The sequence below is a fragment of the Pinus tabuliformis genome, chromosome 3_1 (assembly GCF_031772625.1).
Source record: "Pinus tabuliformis cultivar Carrire ecotype Pingquan chromosome 3_1, CPIR1, whole genome shotgun sequence".
Lineage (NCBI taxonomy): Eukaryota > Viridiplantae > Streptophyta > Pinopsida > Pinales > Pinaceae > Pinus > Pinus tabuliformis.
The window spans coordinates 389,807-409,063 of NC_142301.1; the positions used below are offsets into that span (position 1 = coordinate 389,807).

At 35.6% G+C, this 19,257-nt stretch overlaps 2 protein-coding genes across 2 annotated transcripts in view; both read left to right on the forward strand.

The window, feature by feature from the left end:
* The window catches only part of LOC149185466 ((R)-mandelonitrile beta-glucosyltransferase-like), a 47,158-nt gene extending 44,362 nt beyond the window's left edge, over positions 1-2,796 (forward strand). The window contains exon 2 of the mRNA XM_089412403.1: positions 1,835-2,796. Coding sequence (XP_089268529.1) covers positions 1,835-2,796 — 962 coding nt within the window. The remainder of the gene's footprint in view (positions 1-1,834) is intronic.
* Positions 2,797-6,383: 3,587 nt separating this feature from the next.
* Positions 6,384-6,951, forward strand: LOC149185467 (UDP-glycosyltransferase 85A7-like). Its single transcript, XM_089412405.1, has 2 exons — positions 6,384-6,837; positions 6,938-6,951. The coding sequence occupies exons 1-2, from the start codon at positions 6,384-6,386 to the stop codon at positions 6,949-6,951; spliced, it is 468 nt and encodes a 155-aa protein (XP_089268531.1).
* Positions 6,952-19,257: the final 12,306 nt, after the last annotated feature.

The following is a 19,257-nucleotide window of genomic DNA, read 5'->3' on the forward strand; positions in this document are numbered from 1 at the left end:
CCACTTAGAAATTATGGTTGCCCCATGTCTTTGGAGTGGCTAATGAGTTTATTATAAATTCCTCATCTATTGGTATTGTTTTGTATCTTGTTATGGATTGTTTAGGCCCAATGCAATATCAAGTTCTAAATACTGAGTCTATTTTAGGGATTTGTCTCTTTTAAAGCGTCTCGATAAGACATATTTATTAATACATGTTATTGTTAATTTTAGACCTAAACCATGTCTTTTAAGATGCAACACATATGGATTTAGTGGTGCTTCGATATGAATTTTAGTTGTATTGTAATATGTTGTAATATTTTGGCTGGATTGTGGATTAGGGATAACTTAGGTGTGGTTTTTAGTAGATTGCCTCAGCTTTGTTGGAAAAAAAAGAGGAGAGTTTCTACTAAAAATGCATATGTATAAGATTGTAAACGGTTAAGTTCTTTAACATTTTGGTATATATTATTGGAACCTTGCTACTTCTTTCATTATAGTAAGGAATTCTTATGAAGAGTGAGATGTTATTTTTTTATGGTAGTATTTAGTTTATGGTAATTGTTATGCTTTACAATAACATCTATATAATTGTTGATATGGTGACTTGTTCTAGTCTAGGAGATGGCTCAATTAAAGAAAATACTTGTTTATGGTTTAAGTTAATGCTAATGTTTTGAGTGAAAAAAATTATTTTCATTTATAGTTGCATTTTCTATTTAGCTACAAAACATAAAACCACATAACATATGTGACCTCATATTTAAATAAATAGACTTGAAAAATTAAATGAGATATTTTTTTTCATATATATATGTGTTAAGGTTTTATTGTTTAAATTCCATTCAATGTAAATAAAAATTAAGAAAATATTATTTTTTATAGATTTTATTTGAATAACAAGTAATACGAAATTTAATCTTAGAAATATTTTTTTATTACTTGTAAAATTGACAAATATATTACATCAAAATAAGAAATTATTTTACAAATCTAAATGATAAATAAATCTTTTTTCCTATCCTAGCATAAGTAAGTAAAAATAAAAAAAAAAGAGTGATTGGTAGAACTTAACTTAAATATTTGGTGTTTTCCTATGTAATATGGCAGAAGCTAAGTAGTGTATCCTAAGTAATTTTTTTTGGTTTCTTTTTCTGTTAAGCAAATAGTATTATAGTATTGTCTACAAAGTCCCAATGATTGAAAAGAAAGTTGACATATAAACACGTTGTTTCCTATGATTTATAGAAATTTTAATAACATTATACTAGGTTGGTTTCCTCGAGGTCACATATCAATATTTATTTTCGAATTAGTTATATAAAATGTGCCTTTATCACCCTCCTTATTTTTGGTCACTCCTAAAAAACGACTGACTTTCAACCAGGAAAATTGACTTTTTCTATTTTAACCAGGTTCAGGTCAACTATGGTTAAGTAATCTTGACTTCCAATAAGTCAAATTTCATTCCCTAGTCTAAAACTTTGCAATCTACCATCTCTCCATGTACTTGTTGCTTCTTCTAAGTTCTAAGACGTAATTGAGTTGCCTTTAATCACCCTACAGCAGCGAAGAAAATTCGATTATATTGCATCGCAGTTCGAAAAACACTGACATTTTTATCATCATGTCTCGGGTTGATCACATATTGTGTGCTCCCAATTTAGAGTTTCGGACGGATTTTATATAAATATATATAGTGATGAGCCTCTCAGGCCAATAAGAAATTGAGGATGACAGATAAAAGACTAGTTCATATTTTGTTTCCTTTTACAGTCTTCTTATATATCCTGAGTGCTTTTGTTTAATTATATTCATTAAAATGACTGTAATTTGTTTGTAACTTCTTCAGTGTCGGAAGGCAAAAATAAAGAAAACCTCATCACTTGTCTTCCGGGCAACATCCCACCATTGAAGCCAACCGACATGATGTCCCGATGTAGTGCTAAGGATCCGATGGACATTACCTTCGATGCTATTCTTTATGAATCGCAGAAGCAAAGCAATGGCGACTACGTATTAGTGAACACGTTCGAGGAGCTCGAAGGGAGGGATGCAGTAACAGCACTCTCTTTGAATGGCTGTCCTGCTCTGGCCGTAGGACCTCTTTTTCTTCCAAATTTCTTAGAAGGAAGGGATTCGTGCGGCAGTCTGTGGGAGGAGGAAGAGAGCTGCCTGACATGGCTTGATATGCAACGACCGGGATCAGTTATATACGTTTCCTTTGGCAGCATCGCTATGAAATCTCAGCAACAGCTAGAGCAGTTGGCACTAGGGCTCGAAGGCAGCGGACAACCTTTCTTGTGGGTTCTTCGGTTGGATATCGCAGAAGGCCAGGTTGCGATTTTACCTGAGGGCTTTGAAGAACGAATGAAGGAGCGGGCCCGGTTTGTGAGGTGGGTGCCACAGTGGAAAGTACTTGCCCATGCCTCAGTGGGATTGTTTCTCACACACAGCGGATGGAACTCTACCTTGGAGGCAATGGGCTTCGGAGTTCCCGTAGTGGGATTCCCAAATCTTGCCGATCAATTCCTCAACTGCAGATTCGCCAAGGAAATATGGAAAATCGGCCTGGCTTTTGAGGATGTGGAAGTAGATGAACAGAAGGTGGTCATGAAAGAAGAGGTGGAGGACGTTATGAGGAGAATGATGAGAACACCGGAAGGGAAGAAGTTGAGAGACAACGTTCTCATTATCAGGGAGTCTGCAACGAAGGCCGTCCTACCCGGAGGATCATCTTTTCTGAACTTGAATACTTTCGTTAAAGACATGACGATGGCTAAAGGGGTCCAATCCAGAAATGAAACCACGTGACTCTGTTTTCAGAATTTACCTTAAAAGAATATGGAGATTTGAGAATAAGCTGTTGATCAATATCAAAATTCTTGCTAAATCGTCAGATACCTCTCTCCTTTCCGAGATGAACAGGAAAAAGAGACGGCTTTCATTCCCCGCAGAAAGCGTTGTAAATTACTCCTATTAACAAAAGTATTTTGGCTGCTGAACATATGGATTGTTATGATCGTCGCGCCACATTTCATGGTTTAAATGCTTCCATCTTATTCAGAAATTATTCATTGTATGGCGTGGTAGATTTAACTTTAAAGTTTTATTAGTTGTCCGTGACGTGATCACTAAGTCCCGTGATGGTACTCAAATCGTATCTTACATAATTTTGAATAACTGAAAACAGATTATTTGCAGCGATTTTAGATTTCATTCGCAAAAGTCTTTGCTTTCAAGTTCTGTTATAAGCTTATAGAATATTTGACATATTCCAAGAGATTACGATTTTTTTGAAATGCAGAACTATGTAACTCCCAGGTAACCAGGTAGTTTGATTTTGCATGGTAAATTATCCAACACTAACGAAAAAATTAACACCAAAGGAGCCTCCAAACAAGTAGTTCTACATCGAAATTAAATTATCCGAGCACCAACTGAAAATCTAGCAGCACCTTTTTTTTGTCAGCAGAAGAAAGTGATTTAAAATGATTTATTTTTATTAAAAAAGAGAGTACATACAACATAGTTCCTTTTCTGTACTATTTGATCCACGGAGGGCTCAAATGAGAAACAAAAACCTAGATTCTCTTGTTTTTCATACTTGTCCTTTTCCTATCTCAAACATCATGATGTATCAACAATGATCTTTTATCTGACTAGGAATCTGTTCAGAATGAAGTCACAAATAGCTGATTCAAAAAACCATCAATATCCACAAAAAAAACAAAAAGAGACCACTAAGAGCTCATATATGATATTAATGCTTCTTACATTGAACAAAGAACTTTGGACAAAAGCCACAAAATATAGATCACACCCAATGTCTTTGCTATTCCTACCTTGGACAAAATGTCTCCAATCGAATTCTGTGCTTCTTTGTAGATGTGTCTAGAAGATATACATTGGAAAACCTTTTCCAGAGAATGAATGTGACACATCCAATTTGATAGCATATGTGGCTGAAGATGTGAATGACCATTGACCCAATCAATGGTGCCTTTTGAATCCCCATACACGTGTAAATAGTTAATACCCAACCATTTGGCGCAGATGAGAACGCCCCAAAGTGCAATGATTTTTGGTAAGCTATTTGAACATATTCATACTTCCCACCAAAAATAATACTATCTACCCAGTTCTATGAAAATGTATACACCACAACTGCACAACCTTTGTGAACATGCACCATCAAAGAAACCGACCGAGAATTTCTTCCATATATCCCTTTTGTTGATCATTTTCTTTTCCTGTATCTTCGTTTGAGGTCTAATCTCTAAATAATATGCCACTATCTTGATCACGATGCTTCTAACATCAACCTCTTTCTATGAAAAAATATTATAGTTTTTGCATCTCCATATGCCCCATATAATGTAAAAGGGCAAAGAACAATGTTCATTATGTGTCCCAAACTAATATTTAAGACAATCCTCCAACGAAATATTTACCCAAAGCGATGTTATGCAAAGAGAATGTAAAACCCCACTCTATACCATTGTAGCAAAGGGACAATCCAGGAATAAATGTCTCACTTCATTTGCAACATTCATACATAAAGAGCATAAGCTAAGGCCAATGAACCCCCTATGAAAAAGATTATCCCATGTAAGAATTTTGTTGTGGAGGGACAACCAATAGAAACACTTTAATCTCTGTGGGATCTTCGAAGGCCAGGGTTTTTGGAACCATAACCTATAAACTAGTGAATTTCATGTCAAAGACAGACTATAATAAATCTCCTTAGCCACAATCCGACCCCTTTTTATTTGACCATCCCATATCAACTTATCCACCTACTTGGAAATTCTGATACCTGTGGCACATAACTGAGAGATGCAATTTTCCCATTTCAGTCCTAAATATCCTATAAAAACTATCTCCTCCATCCTTAGCGAAGAATGAAAAATAGTAAAATAATCCTGAACAATGGAAATATGGTTAAGAAAGAAAAAACCTCTTTCATGTAGATGATGAAGAAGAGGAACAAATAATGAGAAGTTGCCCTCAAATCCTTTGATGGCGTCTAGTCCCATCTCAATTCGTGAACCAAACCCAACATCCTAACTTAGGCCCCTTAAAAGCCAATAAATTTTTTCAGCATGCTACGCCATATGAAAGAAGAACTACTCTTTTGAACTGCTCCTTCCTTAATCTATACTTCATAATCATGGTAATTCAAGTATTTTCCTATGATGATTTGCAACCATATGTTATTACCAGATAGCCCTCTCCAAAGACTCTTTATAATCAGGTTTTAGTATCAAGGATGCTCCATCCACCTCCCTCAACCACTCTACCAATGGTTGACATACAAACCAGATGAATTTTCTTGAACTGATTACGACCAGACCACAAAAATCTTGCCATGGTGGAATCAATCAACTATGGATGACCTCATTATGCTTAGGATCATTATGGAGGAGTGGAACAATAATGATATTAATCCTCTTTTTCATTTCATTACTTTTAGAAAAGATTTTGACACTATGTCTTCCAATTTTAGGATCATTGAGGGATGGTTGAAAGAGATAAACTGTAATAGAGACATCGATCAAGGTTATTCCCTATTCGATATTCTTTTTGACATATACATTGACAAGTTAGAAGAGTTTTTGAGGATTTTGGTTATTCTTGTAGGATTCTTGCAGGTATAGACATCATCTTTGTTCTTTATGCTCATGATATTGTTCCTAATAGAAGGAGTCAGTATGAGTCTAGTAAGCATCTAAAAATCCTCAAGAACTTCCTCTTCTATCTAGATATGACCATGAGTTTTACAAAAATAAAAATTATGATAAATTAAATCTAAAAACATCACCTATAATACTTTCATACACAACAATATCTTAATAGAAATATCTTCCTACAAATATCTCAGAATCAATCTTCACCACCAACCAAATTCAAATCATAGCATGTAGAAAAGTAGAAATCTTATTTGATCTTCTTGATCAAGTTCGTCATAGGTACCACACAACCAGACAAGCCAAGTTCAAATCATAGCATGTAGAAAAGTATAAATCAATAGTATAAATCTTATTTGATCTTCTTGATAAGAACACCAGAGTTCGTCATAGGTACCTATATCAAAAAAAACACAACCAGACAGGAAGGTAGTGGAAGCTTAGTTTTTCAGAAGTCAATCGATGTAATTTTCCGGTTTTACGGATTATTACGTGTTAATTTTTTATAATGCGTTGGCCATGATTGTTTGAGAATAGTAAGCAGTGAGCGTGATCGCTATAATTGTAAACTCCGATGTGGTAGGTGCATAATTCGCAGTTCAAATCCAGAGCAGGAAACTGTCCTGAAGAGAAACGAATAGAGTTTGACAATATTGTCCTGAATATGATGAATCAAAATCCTTGTCAATGTACCATTTCCTGAACAGGGTCATGTTAACGCTGCTGGGTATTAGGGGAGTTTTTTTCACTTTCGTCAATACCGAGTGGATACACAAACGCGTGGTGGAAGCTTCAAGGAAAGTTAGATCTCCTGTTTCCAAAGAAGATCTTCACTCGGAGCAAAAAGGATGGAGAATTCGGTTTCTGTCTATTCCTGATGGTTTACCAGACAACCATGGCCGCACCTCCAGCGCCATCGACTTACTTCTTTCTCTGCAAAAGTTAGGCCCGGCGTTGGAGGACCTCCTTACCAGTGCTCATGAAAAATCACCCTCATTTCCACCCATCAAGTTCATCATCACAGACCCCTATATGTCCTGCACGGAGGAAGTCGCAAGCAATATGAAAGTGCCCAGGGTTATCTTCTGGCCTCTATGTGCAGCCGCCTCCATTTCTCAATGCTACGCCAGCTTGCTAGCTTCTCTGGGACATATTCCAGCAAATGGTATGTCTCTCCATTTCCACTGTAGAGAGTATAGATTTTCTCAATGCTACATGAACATTCTGTGTGACTTACATATTACTCTTTTTCCTTTTTTTTACAGTTCAATTTAAGTAGACTCAAATTATATATATATATATATTTTAATTTTATAAGTTTTCTTCGGTGAAGTGGAGATGTTTTTTTTTTTTTAATAATTTATAAAAATTTAAGAATGATTGTAAAATACTGATTATGTAACACTTCAGATTTTATGAAAATACTGATTATGTGACACTTCGTTTCGTGTTTGTTGTCGAGTAAATCATCCATGATATAGAGATATCAGCCATAAATTGAGATAATTAATTATTAAAAATAATATTAATGATATTATTTAATTTTTATTTTTATTTATATATAAATTTTATAAGGATACTAGAGAAACATTTAATTATATTAATTAAATTTTATAGTGTATAAATATTTTTAGGTAAACTCAAATTTTATACCGTTATATTAGAAAAAACTCAAATATCAAAAACAATATTTTTCCCATAATTTGTTTTCATTACATTGTTTTTTAAAACCCTTTACGCACACTTATATCTCGCATTAATTATTTAATGATTTTTTGAATTAGCACATGTATTGTTTCATGGTAAAAGTGTAAGTTAGGTTTTTTACAAAATAAATTAGTGTATTTATAGCTATTAAATGTTGTTTATGGGGTTGTGGATAGACAGTGATCCTGTGCTATATTAAAGTATTTTTTTATGTGAAAGTGTTATGTTAAGATATTCTTTGATGTGAAGGTGTTATGTTAAGGTACTCTTTGATGTGAAGTCATTGGTTCAATTCCTCATCCCATCTGAGTGATATATTGAACATAATAAAGATGCAGTCCCACCAAAATCACAAATAAAATAACTACTAAATATTAATAAGTATCAAAATACTTACTAATAATATATCTCATATTATTATGATTAAAAAAAATCATTAAAAATAACTAAACTATAATATTATTTTAAATAAATTATTTTTACTATTAATTATAAAATAAATATAACTCAAACATATTTCCAATTAAAAAAACATATAATAAATTTTTTAATTCACTCACCTTTATTTTATCATGACCCATTTCATAGTTAGTACTCTATCTCACTACCATTAAAAATATTTTATTTCACTATTATTAAAAATATTTTTAATATATTAAAATTATAATATTCCAAAATAGATACTGTAATAATTACTTAACATTTTTCTTTTTAAAGAAACTAATTATATATTTTTTTATTTTAATTCTTAAATTCTATTTAAAATTTAAAAATTAAAACATATAAATTGAAAAGAAAGTTACAAATTATTGGTTATTAAGTGTGTAGTCTTATCCTACACTACAAACTAACCAGAGAGACTACCTCGACAATCCATATATTCTATAATCCAAATATATAAACTTAAAAATAAGTTACAAATCACTGGTAATTAGCCGTGTAGTCTTATCCTACAATACAAACTAATGAGAGAGACTAACTGGAAAATCCATATATTCTATAATCCAATTATCTATATGTAGTCTTATCCTACACTACAAACTAACGAGAGACTATCCGGAAAATCCATATATTCTATAATCCAAATATCTATGTAACTTCTGATTTCAAAAGTTCAAAACAAATTAAAATATGTAAGGTATTGTTAAAATAGACCAACTTTATATATTAGGCTAGAAAAGATAATTGAATATGATTGTATATAATAAAATCAATGTTGCTTCACATTTATAATTGTTTATATAAATAATATATTCTAGTAAATGGTTTTTTTTGAAAAATATGTCTCCATATATCATTTATCCATATGAAATGAAATCCAAAATTCCATCCGCAAGATTTAATTACGAGTTATATATCATGACACGAAACTTACCGAGATGCAATCCCATTCCACATTGTTTAGTGTTGCAGTTGTCTATAACGCGACTTTTTGAAAGCTTTTCCAGCGGGTTTTTTCGGTCGAAATCCGGCAGGAATTTATTGGAATCGCAAATTTGAGAGCTAGTTTCTGCACAATGAAAGCGTCCCAGGGATTTTCCAGGGTGTTGAATCCAAATATGCAGACTGCAACAAATCAAGATTTAACCTCAATTTCTTCCCGGATTCCGTCACCGGAATCTCCAAAAAGTCGCATTATAGACAACTCCTTTAGTGTTAAGTGAAGCAAGTATTTTCAAAATAAAATTTCAACATATTTATCTTAGTTTTAGGAAGCTCGGACATTTAGGGTAGCAAGATATAACTTTAAATTCATGAGTGCATTATCATAAAACCATTGCCCTTAGGAATGTCCATCATCATGCCACGTGGTGAATTTCAGTGCTTACTTAAATGTAGTATTAAGTGATAATTATTAAGTCTTGTCTTTTTTAACTCCGTGCTATTAGAAATTATTCTTATGACAACAAGGTCTACATCAGAATTATGACACTAAAGAAATAAGTCAAGGTGTTTATTTTACCACTAATCATTAAGACATGACAAGGCCAAGGGTAGGGTGAACCAAAATTATCATTTTAGCCTTAAATTATAATTGTACCACCAATTTAAACCTTCATAGATAAAAAAAATAATAACAGTTAATAATCCAATATTGGTAGGATAAGAAAGTGTTGAAGTGATTAGGTTGTTTCCTTATGCATGTGAAGTGTTTCATGTGGTGCACCAGTAATGAGTGAAGTTGTTTTTCTATCTTAATTTAGTATTTCAAAAATTCCATGAATGTTGATATTTAAGTATGTATTTTTAAGCACAAATTTATAATGAAAATGAATTCAAAATTATCATTATTTAATGTCATGTCAATAGGTGGTTAACGAGACCTATTGATGAAAATAAAGTTTAATTTCATGGAATTATTTTGATTTTTTATAAGATTAATTGAGATGAAATAAACTCTATGAAATATGAAAATTACATTAACAATAGAGAAATGTGCTAGATTTTTTCATAAGATGATGAAATTAAATCAAGATATAAGAACTCATTAGCTAGTTAGAACCTTATGTACATATTTTGTAGCTTCATGATAATTATCAATGAATATTACCCTTAAGAAAAAACTAACATAAAATAATTGAAATACTAATTATCTAATTAAGGTGAGCTCCAAGAATTGAATACAACAATCTAAATCTAAATATTGGTCATGAAACCCTTACATAAAAAAGAAGGGTCGGGAGGACAATAAAATTGAGATGGAAAGAAAATCATAGAGATAAGTTAAGTGTCACCATTGGATATGGATTCTTATTTAATTTCTACAAAAGGTGTCATCTAATTTAATGTGTAAGTCCCCAAAAATTTTCATTGAAAATAATTGGGAAGCATAACCTAAAGAAACCTAGACTATACAAAATTCATAGAGAGGGTAAACTAATTGTAGATATAGCATAATTATTGCAAACTTGATTAATTATAATATACATATAATGTAGGAATTGAAAACCCTAAGGAATTAAAATTGAATATGAATGCCTAGCTTCATAAAATCACAAAGAAACAAAATAGATATTGATCATACTCTCTTTTCATTATTGACCTTACAATAGTGGTTTATTCAGTGCCTATTTCATACACACTACTCTACTAGTACTAGTATAGAACATTATAATCAAGAGAATAAATAATAAAATATACCACATAAAGAGAAAGAGAGTCTCCCATTCCATTCAAACCATTAAATATATGAGGGAGGCACCCTCCTCGTATTGATGGATTCCTCCTCAACATCATATATCAAAACATGTGAGATACTATGGAACCATGAGTTCACACTGTGTGCAAGGATTAAAACATGAGTGTAAAACCATGTTTCCATGTCAAAGCCATGGAAAAATCCTCAGATTATTACAATTTTTTTTTTTAAATAAGGCACTCCTCTCATAAGGAGAAACTGATTAACTAATTCCACACGTGTGGTCAAACACATGATAATTTTTTTACAACAATTTCAATAACATCATAATATTGTTAACTTTTTCTCAATTTTCTATTATAAATTCGGTAATCATGTGTCCATTGTACATCTATGCTATTAATCTCATGCAGCTCAAGGAACTTTGTTAAAATATAACTTCCCTTGGAGTCCATCTCACTCAAAATGTGGCAAAATTATCTAATAATGACCTCTAGCCACCCCAACATGAAAATATTCCACCAGGTGGCTCATACCTACTATGTATAATGGTATGTATAATATTATTAATGTGAACACATTTATGATGATGTGGCATCATCATTCATTGTGCTTCCATACATCAATCCGATGAAAATTATTGCAATGTTTGTTAATATAATCATTTCAAGGTACATAAATCCCCATGTAGATACTTAGATCCCAAGGCATAGTGCACAAATTCTAATAGGATGGATCCTAATTATAGCTCAAAATGAGTCATCAAGTAATTATATTTTAACAATATCATAACATAGTTTAATTATGTAAATTACATAACTTTACCTTAGAGGGACAACCTCACTCCTATTAGATGTGTCAATTCCTAGGACATGAAATACTTAGTATGTACATTAGTTAGTAATAGGTAAAGGTGGTGATTAATTAAAGGAAAAACATAAAAGAAACCTTTTATTTTGATCCTCAAAGTTAATATTAATTATATAAGGCCTTCTACTAGTTCATCTAGCCTTTTCGATGCAAGAACCCTCATTTTTTGTAGTTATAAGCATTTGAGAGGGAGATTTAATGTAAGTTTACCATCTCAATACCATTCTATTACACATTTTTTTATTTCTTGTATGATTTTTTTTAGTCCTTTTATTTAGATATTCATTTTTAGCATAGTAACTTGTTGTTGGGAACTTTTAATGAGGCAACTTCATTATTTTTTCATTTGTAAAATTACATACTTCTCACAAATATATATAATTTTTTTTTGTCTAATTTTGGCTTTTACCTTCTTTCTTGATATTTATTTATTAAACCTTGCTGTATGCCAATTTAAAAGCCAGAAATAAGTGAGGACAACATTTTTAATGAATGGGATGATAACGAAAGGGAAAAATGGGAAAATTTTCAATATGATTATGGTATGTGGTACAATACATAACCAAATATATAATAGATTGTATGATTTGATATTAGTAATGACAAAATTTATATAAAAACAAGTATACCCCCAATGTTGTATGAGACATGATAGTAATATTATTACATTGCGGAAGAGTCATTATATCAAACCAAACCTTTATTACATTACATGACAAGTTTAGAAACTAACACAACATATCTAAGCAAGGAATCCACACATAAAATTGTAGTAGATCAAATAAAAGGATTATGAATGATGTACCATTTGCAAGTTCAAATTTTGTTCGATATGTAATGCATGGGAGTTGATATACCATGCTAAAGTTATATTATAGAAATCGTGGACGATATCAGAATAGATGGTCATATGACTAATGGGAGAAATAAAATTGAAATAAAATATAATCGAACTAAATATTGTTTAAGTGAAATTATTCTTTCCCAACATACTTGCTAATAAATTGCGTGGCTTATAGGTGAAGTCAAAGGTCCAATGCTACCACTTGATAAATTCATGAATAATTTTATTTTCCCATATGTTTGTATATAATCCAAAACAAGGACACATTGGAAATCAACTAGCTATCGAGTAGGCATTTGATCACTCCCAAGTTTCGAGAAAAGGTAAAATTATGGCCATGAATCACAAGGCCCAAATTATACAATCATTCACTATTATTTCCACCGATTTCATCCATAGAAAGGTCAATTAATCTCCTTTATACAGTACTTTCAAGTTCGATAATAATATACAATTTATAGTTGCATGCATTTTTGAACAAATGAAACAAACTTGAATACTATCTTATGTGCATTCTCTTAATGGATGCTTATTTTTACACTTGGGACAAAAAATAGAAAATACTTCACTCTTCTCTTCTTTTCTCTTCTGTTGATAGTGCTGGACCTGCCAACATTCAAGGGATCACCCCGGTATGAGGTCCCAACTAGACCTCACACCGTTTGGTGTGGGAGTCCCATTTGGTATGATGGCTCGGTTGCCATTATCTTAAGGATTTGCCTCAACTCTTTCTTGTAATCACAGGAGATTGGCCTGCTTTTTCTTCGAGAAGTGAGGTTCGTGTGCCTAATGAGTGTAAGTGTAACTTTTTTCAATGGTTCTTTCACTGTAGAAGAAGAGGGTGAGAGTGAGTCCCAAGTCGGCTGGGAGAAGTCCCAACTCTTCTAGGAAAAAATAACACAACAGGATGTGCACATCTTTCGGCGGAGTATTCCATACGAATGCGGCAGTCACAACACACAAGGGAAGATAACACATATAACACTCAGTGGATTAGTCCACATGAGTGCAATGGTTTCTTAAAACAAGTTTTAAGTGAAGGGTCTGTCTAATGTCTGGGAGAGTATTCTACATGAGCGAGATAGTGTTAACATCATATACAACACATTTTCATTAATAGATTATGTATTACAATAAGTGAAATAGTTCAAATGTGAAACAAAAGTTAAAGAAAATTGTATCACAAGTGTTAAAGATTAGCCTTACAATAGTTAGAATACATGTGTGAAAACGTGTTGGCCTGTTAGCAGGCTTCTAAATTAAGAGAAAGTTCCAAGACACCTCATTACACCATACATCTCTAACCCTGTGTGAGGGGCGTTGGATCCATTACTTACTCCTCAAAGAAAATATTACAGACTCTCTTGGCTATGTGGAAGGAGCTGAGGTGAAAAAGTCCTTTGCATGTACAAATGAGGGGGTATTTATAGCTAAGGGTGACACTGACCCTTGTGGCTATTCGACTACCCTCATGACTGTTCGACTTCCATGAATTTTCGACTTTACATGAATCTTTGTACAACAAGTGGGTCTCTTGGACTTCCACGTTACATTACATTGATAGAAAATATGGCCCACAGTAGAGATGTGGACGGCATGACTCATGACATGACTCGACATGATAGTGCTAGTACATTCATGATGTTGCTAGTGTGCATGTCGAGCTATAATTTTGCTGGGTGACGGATGTCCTCATGGTGTGTCACAGCTTCACCTTCGCATGGCAAAGTGCATGGACTCTTCAATGGTCATTGGTACACTTTGTTATTTCTTTTGCATGTTTCTCCTTGCTTGTATGTTGGAAGGCTTGATATGTTTGTCTATTCGAGAAGGGTGCATGTTCATTCATTCATCCGTCCGTGAGCACATCTTTCATTTTTTCTCATTCGTCCGTCCACAGACACATCTTTGCATGATCATCCATTTGCGAGCACATAGCTCTTCATGCATTGTTTATTCGTCCATTGGTGAACCTGTCCCTTTGCATGTGCTCCCCTTTGTTCATCTCGTTCGTCGTCGTACCATGTTTGTTTGTGTACATGTTCCTATAGTCACTCATAACGAGAAGACATCAAATTGAAAAACCTCCTAGTCTACCATGATACACGATCATTCCAGATGCAGGTGACTGGGAGAGGCGAGAAGGTTGCGAGGCAGGATGGAGGCTCCAGGAACTACTGATGAAAACAACACAAGAGTCACTGAGTGATGGAGATGGGCAATCCAGATCGACACTGAATGTCCGCAAGGTCTTGCCCAGCTAGAGGACAAAACTATGCAATTTTTTAGGAGAACAGTTCAGGTTGCATGTAGGATGGGCAGGCAAAATCTGTGCAGTTTCCGGAATGAGTGGGTAGTGGGGCTCGGTAGCAAAACTGTGTAATTTTTTGGAGGAAATGCCTGGGATTTTGGCAGCCAAAACTACACAATTCCTAGAGGGAACTAGCAGCTAGTTGTTGGGTCACTGGCATAAGAAACTGCGCAATTCCTTAGGGGAACTAGCAGTCAGCTACCAAGAGCTTGGCAGCAGAAACTGCGCAATTCCTAGAGGGAACTGGCTGGCAGTCTGCTGCCGGGAGCTGCTGGCAAGGGAAATTGCGCTGATGCTGGGAGGTCGGCCTGTTGATCATCTCTACACAATTTCTAAGCTGAGAGGACTACTAGGAAGAATAGGGCCTCCTCATGAAAATTGTGCAATTTTCTACATGAGCAATCGGTCGGTTGTCAGGAGGGCTTGCTGAAAAAAATTGTGAAATTTCTTGAGAGAGACAGGGATGGGCATTGGGTGTCTATTCAACATATCTGCACAATTTTCTTAGCCAGCAGAGTAGGAAATGCTCGCAGCCTCTACGCATTTTTTCAAGGGAGTCAGTCCCCAGGTAGCTGCTGGGACAAACTCTCCGCTTGACCAACATGGAGACTGATTGATTTTCTTGCGGGAAGTGCAACTTGAAATGACTTGCTTGGTGCTTCTGCATTGTTCTGGGTGAAAATCGATCAAGTCGATGGCAGGGTGATGGTCTGGCTATGAGAGGGGAGTTTGGTCATCAGAACTTCAACGAAATGACTAAGTGTGTGAATGAGTGAAAGATGCATATGTGATCTTGCAAACACACACTTGCATGACTCGACGACAAGACGACTCAAACCATCCAGGCACACATGTAGAACATGACTGACCGACAATGTAAGCGACAAGTGTGACACTTGTGATTGATCGTTGGTTGACTGTGACAATGCTTGTGTGACAGTCAATGTGACTCTATGTGTGAGTACGACAGATGTTTTCATAGCGTACACAACAAGTACACATGAAGCGAAGACTTTGAGCATAACTAGAACATGGTTGCAAGCATGAATTTGACATCAACATGCAAGACTTGGTGAAATGAACAAGCAAGGAAAATGTGACGACTCACTGGAGCTCATAGAGTGAACCCGAGTTTGTGCAGTCATAAAGTGAAACTCACAAGGGAGGTTCTGAAATTGGGTGTCGACCAAAATTTTGGAGGGTGGTTGTAGCTGCTACAACACTTGGCAACACACTGGTAGAATTCCATCTTCTTTGTTTTCATTCATTGACAGCCTAGGGCGTTGGTCTTTTGGAGAGTATTGAATCATTGTGCAGGTTACTTCGGCTTCCCCATTTACCCCATGGACATATATGGTTCACCTTTTTCCAACTCAGTCAAACACAATCAAAAGTTTAGCTTGATCATAGTGTTTCGAATTATTGAAGGGTAGTTTAGCTCGCTAGTTGAATATTTTCAGAGTATAAGTTTCCATCTCTAGTGTTGCTCTGCTGCCAGTAGGCCTGGACAGTACTCTGGTGAAGTCACGTAAGAACACACACACTGCTCGACTACCAGCAAGCCTAGTCAGTACCTCGGTGGAGTTTTAGGCTTCACCTCTCTACATGGGAAGCCTTTCTCTTCTTTCACCTTTGTATTTTTTAAGAGGATTGTGCATAGGCACTGGTTTATTTTTTGCGGCATAAGAGGGATACCAACTTATTGAGAGCAGAAGGGGTTGTTCCTTTAGAGAAGCATGTAAGACCTCTGACATAGGTTTTCTCGTTTATATTTTCCCCTTATCCATTTCTACTAGTTGGATGAGCTTGAACACACAGAGAAAAAGGCCAAGGCTTCCCATTGTGGGCACAGGCTTGTGGTTGGACCAAAACTTCCCTTGTAGACGACTCGTATTTTTTTTCAAGACTTCATCGGCCGAAGGTTGTAACCCAGCACAGAGAAGATGGACACAATATTCGCCAAGTGCTGCAATGTCACAAGTCTCTTCATATTTTAGCCACATACTCTATTTAAAAGCCAGAACGGAGTAGTTGGCAACACTTATTTCTGAAAACGAAAATAGTAATATATCAAGCAAATAAAACAAATGAAAAAAATAGTAAGCATAACAAACAAAGTAAAAATAAATATAGTAAGCAAAGAAAACAAGATGAAAACAACAAGCAGCAACCATACTATGTACATGGCACAGGGCACGACCCGGCCTACTGGAAGTGACGCTAGAGATATTGTCCATTGACAGGAAGGTTATCAACCCTCCCGCCAAGTGATTGCAGACAGCATGTGTGTGTGCCAAGTTTGTGTCATGGACCAGTATAAGTCCACCAAGCTCCACTACCGTAACCTGGTGGTATTCCAAAAGACCTTTAAATGAAGATGACACCACTGCTTCAGATACTGTGTGCAACATAGGCTCGGATGAGGGAACGGGGTGCTTCAGATACTGTGTGCAACATAGGCTCGGATGAGGGAACGGGGTAGTTGATTTTATTTCAGGAGCGGTTCATGTTCTTGAAATCAATGCATAAGAGGATTTCCCTGGATTTATTACGTGCCAAATTTAAATTAGAAATCCAAGTATGATGACGAACGTTGAAAGTAATCCAATCATCCAAAATATTAGTCAATTTTTTATGTATAGGGAGTTCAAATGACATATGTGGTTTACCTGGTCTTTGCTTCAAAGGCTTGGCTACTCCTTAACCTGGAATCCCGTGTTGGATTTCTCACGTGTAGTGTGTACTCACGTCATCATCTGCCCATGTAGACATATCCCGATACTGTTTGATCAAGCGGTCAAAGACTTGTCGTTGCTGTGGTGTGTAGTTTGTACCGAGACTAGCTATCTTTGGATCGTGATTGGTTCCCAGGTTTCTCGGTTCATTCATAGTGGTGGATCTGTGGGTTTTGTTGTTTCTTAGCCCTCAATAGAAATTCTGCAAATCATAGAGCTAGTTGAGGGAAATTACACCCTTGGGGGTTTGCTTGCCTTTCTTGGCCTTAGTTGCATTTTTCAAGGGTTGCTTGTGCTTACCTTCATCAATTGTTATGTCCTTGGAATCATCAAGATTGTCCACGGGGTGTAGTATGACTTTGAGTGTGACCACGTTGAGGTTGATGGTCCTTTGTAAGCTCAACACGAATGCTTCATACTCAGCAATGTTGTTTGTGCACTCGAACTTCAAGTAGCTTGAAATCATGCATTTTTTGTTATTTTGGGCGACTGAGATATGCCTAGTCATTGAGTCATCATGTGTCTTTGATTCGTCACAATCCATGGCCCACAACTTGTCTGTACACCGACTATTTTGCATGCTAGTACTGTTGTTGCTATTGTTGCTACCGCTACTTCTACTATTGGTACAATGTACTATACATGTTTCATTACCATTAGTTGGGCAAGGAAGGAGTCCTAACTACATGTCTGGTGGGGTTGGAGCTAGCCGTGCAGGATAACACCCCAATGTTGTTTCTAGTAGGTGGTTGCGAAACATGAGTTCTGCAAATGCCAATGGTTCATTCTCACCATTAAGGGGGGTAACATTGTGCTTCATATACCTCTCGGACAATACCCATATTTCATTGCATTTTACCTTGTGCGGAAGCCACATGTGGGACGAGTCTATAGCAAAATATTCGTCCAGCTTACTGGACCATTCTCTGTTGAGTAGTAGACCGTATGCTTCTGGTATGTCCACAACAACTATGTTGATGCATTGGTTGACTCCACTATCATGAGATAGTCATATGATCACGTCTTGTAGTTCACCAATGGATGGTACCGATGTTCGATCAAGTTGGATGATTTGTGCGGACGTTTCACTCCATTGTGCATTGATCTACTTTTCAATGGAGAGTGGCATGATGTTTGTGGTCATGCCAAAATCAACCAAGCAATTGTGAACATTGAAGTTAAATATTTAAGAGGATAGCAGGAATGGAGGGAAACCTGAGTTTGTTTCTTCCATCCAGAGCGTGTTGAGCATAGTAGAAAGCGTTATGGGAGGTGTGCTTTCTCCCTTGTTGGTAGAGGTTGTGCTATCTGTTGTTTTCTATCCCAATGCATGCAGCAGGATGTCTCGCTAACTCTGGAACTTAGCTAAATCGAACAAACTGATTTTCTCCTGATTTTTCTTCATGTCATCAACAATGTTATATTTTAGAGGTGGTAGACTCACCAAGGTGTTCAGGGTAGAATATATGTTCGTGTTGTTCAACAGAGTGTTCTGTAGCTTCCTGCTCATGCATATATTCTTGTTCGCCGCTGTCTTCCGGTACTTGTTTTGTGTTTTCTGCTTAGGGGCGGCCGATGGATCAGCCTTCCTCATCAGGAGTCTCATTTTCTCTTGTACTTCCCCAAGTGTAAGGGGAGCCCCTTTACTCCTAAGGTTGTAACGATCAATTTTCTTTTGGAGCTGCTTCTCAGTGTTCATCTTCAAATTACTTGTGAGCACTAATACACATCCACCACATGTCCAAAACTTGACGGTTGATTAGGTGAAACTCTTTGTCGTCATCATTGTCTTCCCGCTACTCCTGCATACCATTTTCTGCATCGAGTGTATTACTGCATACATAGTTTGCGACTTGCTTCCAGTCTGAACAAGAGTTCTTGGGGCGATGTTCTTCGTGGAATGAGAAGAACTTGGGATCTGTGCACTTTTCGACCTGGGACACAGGTTTCTGTGTAGTTTTTGGTGTGAACCAGTTGAT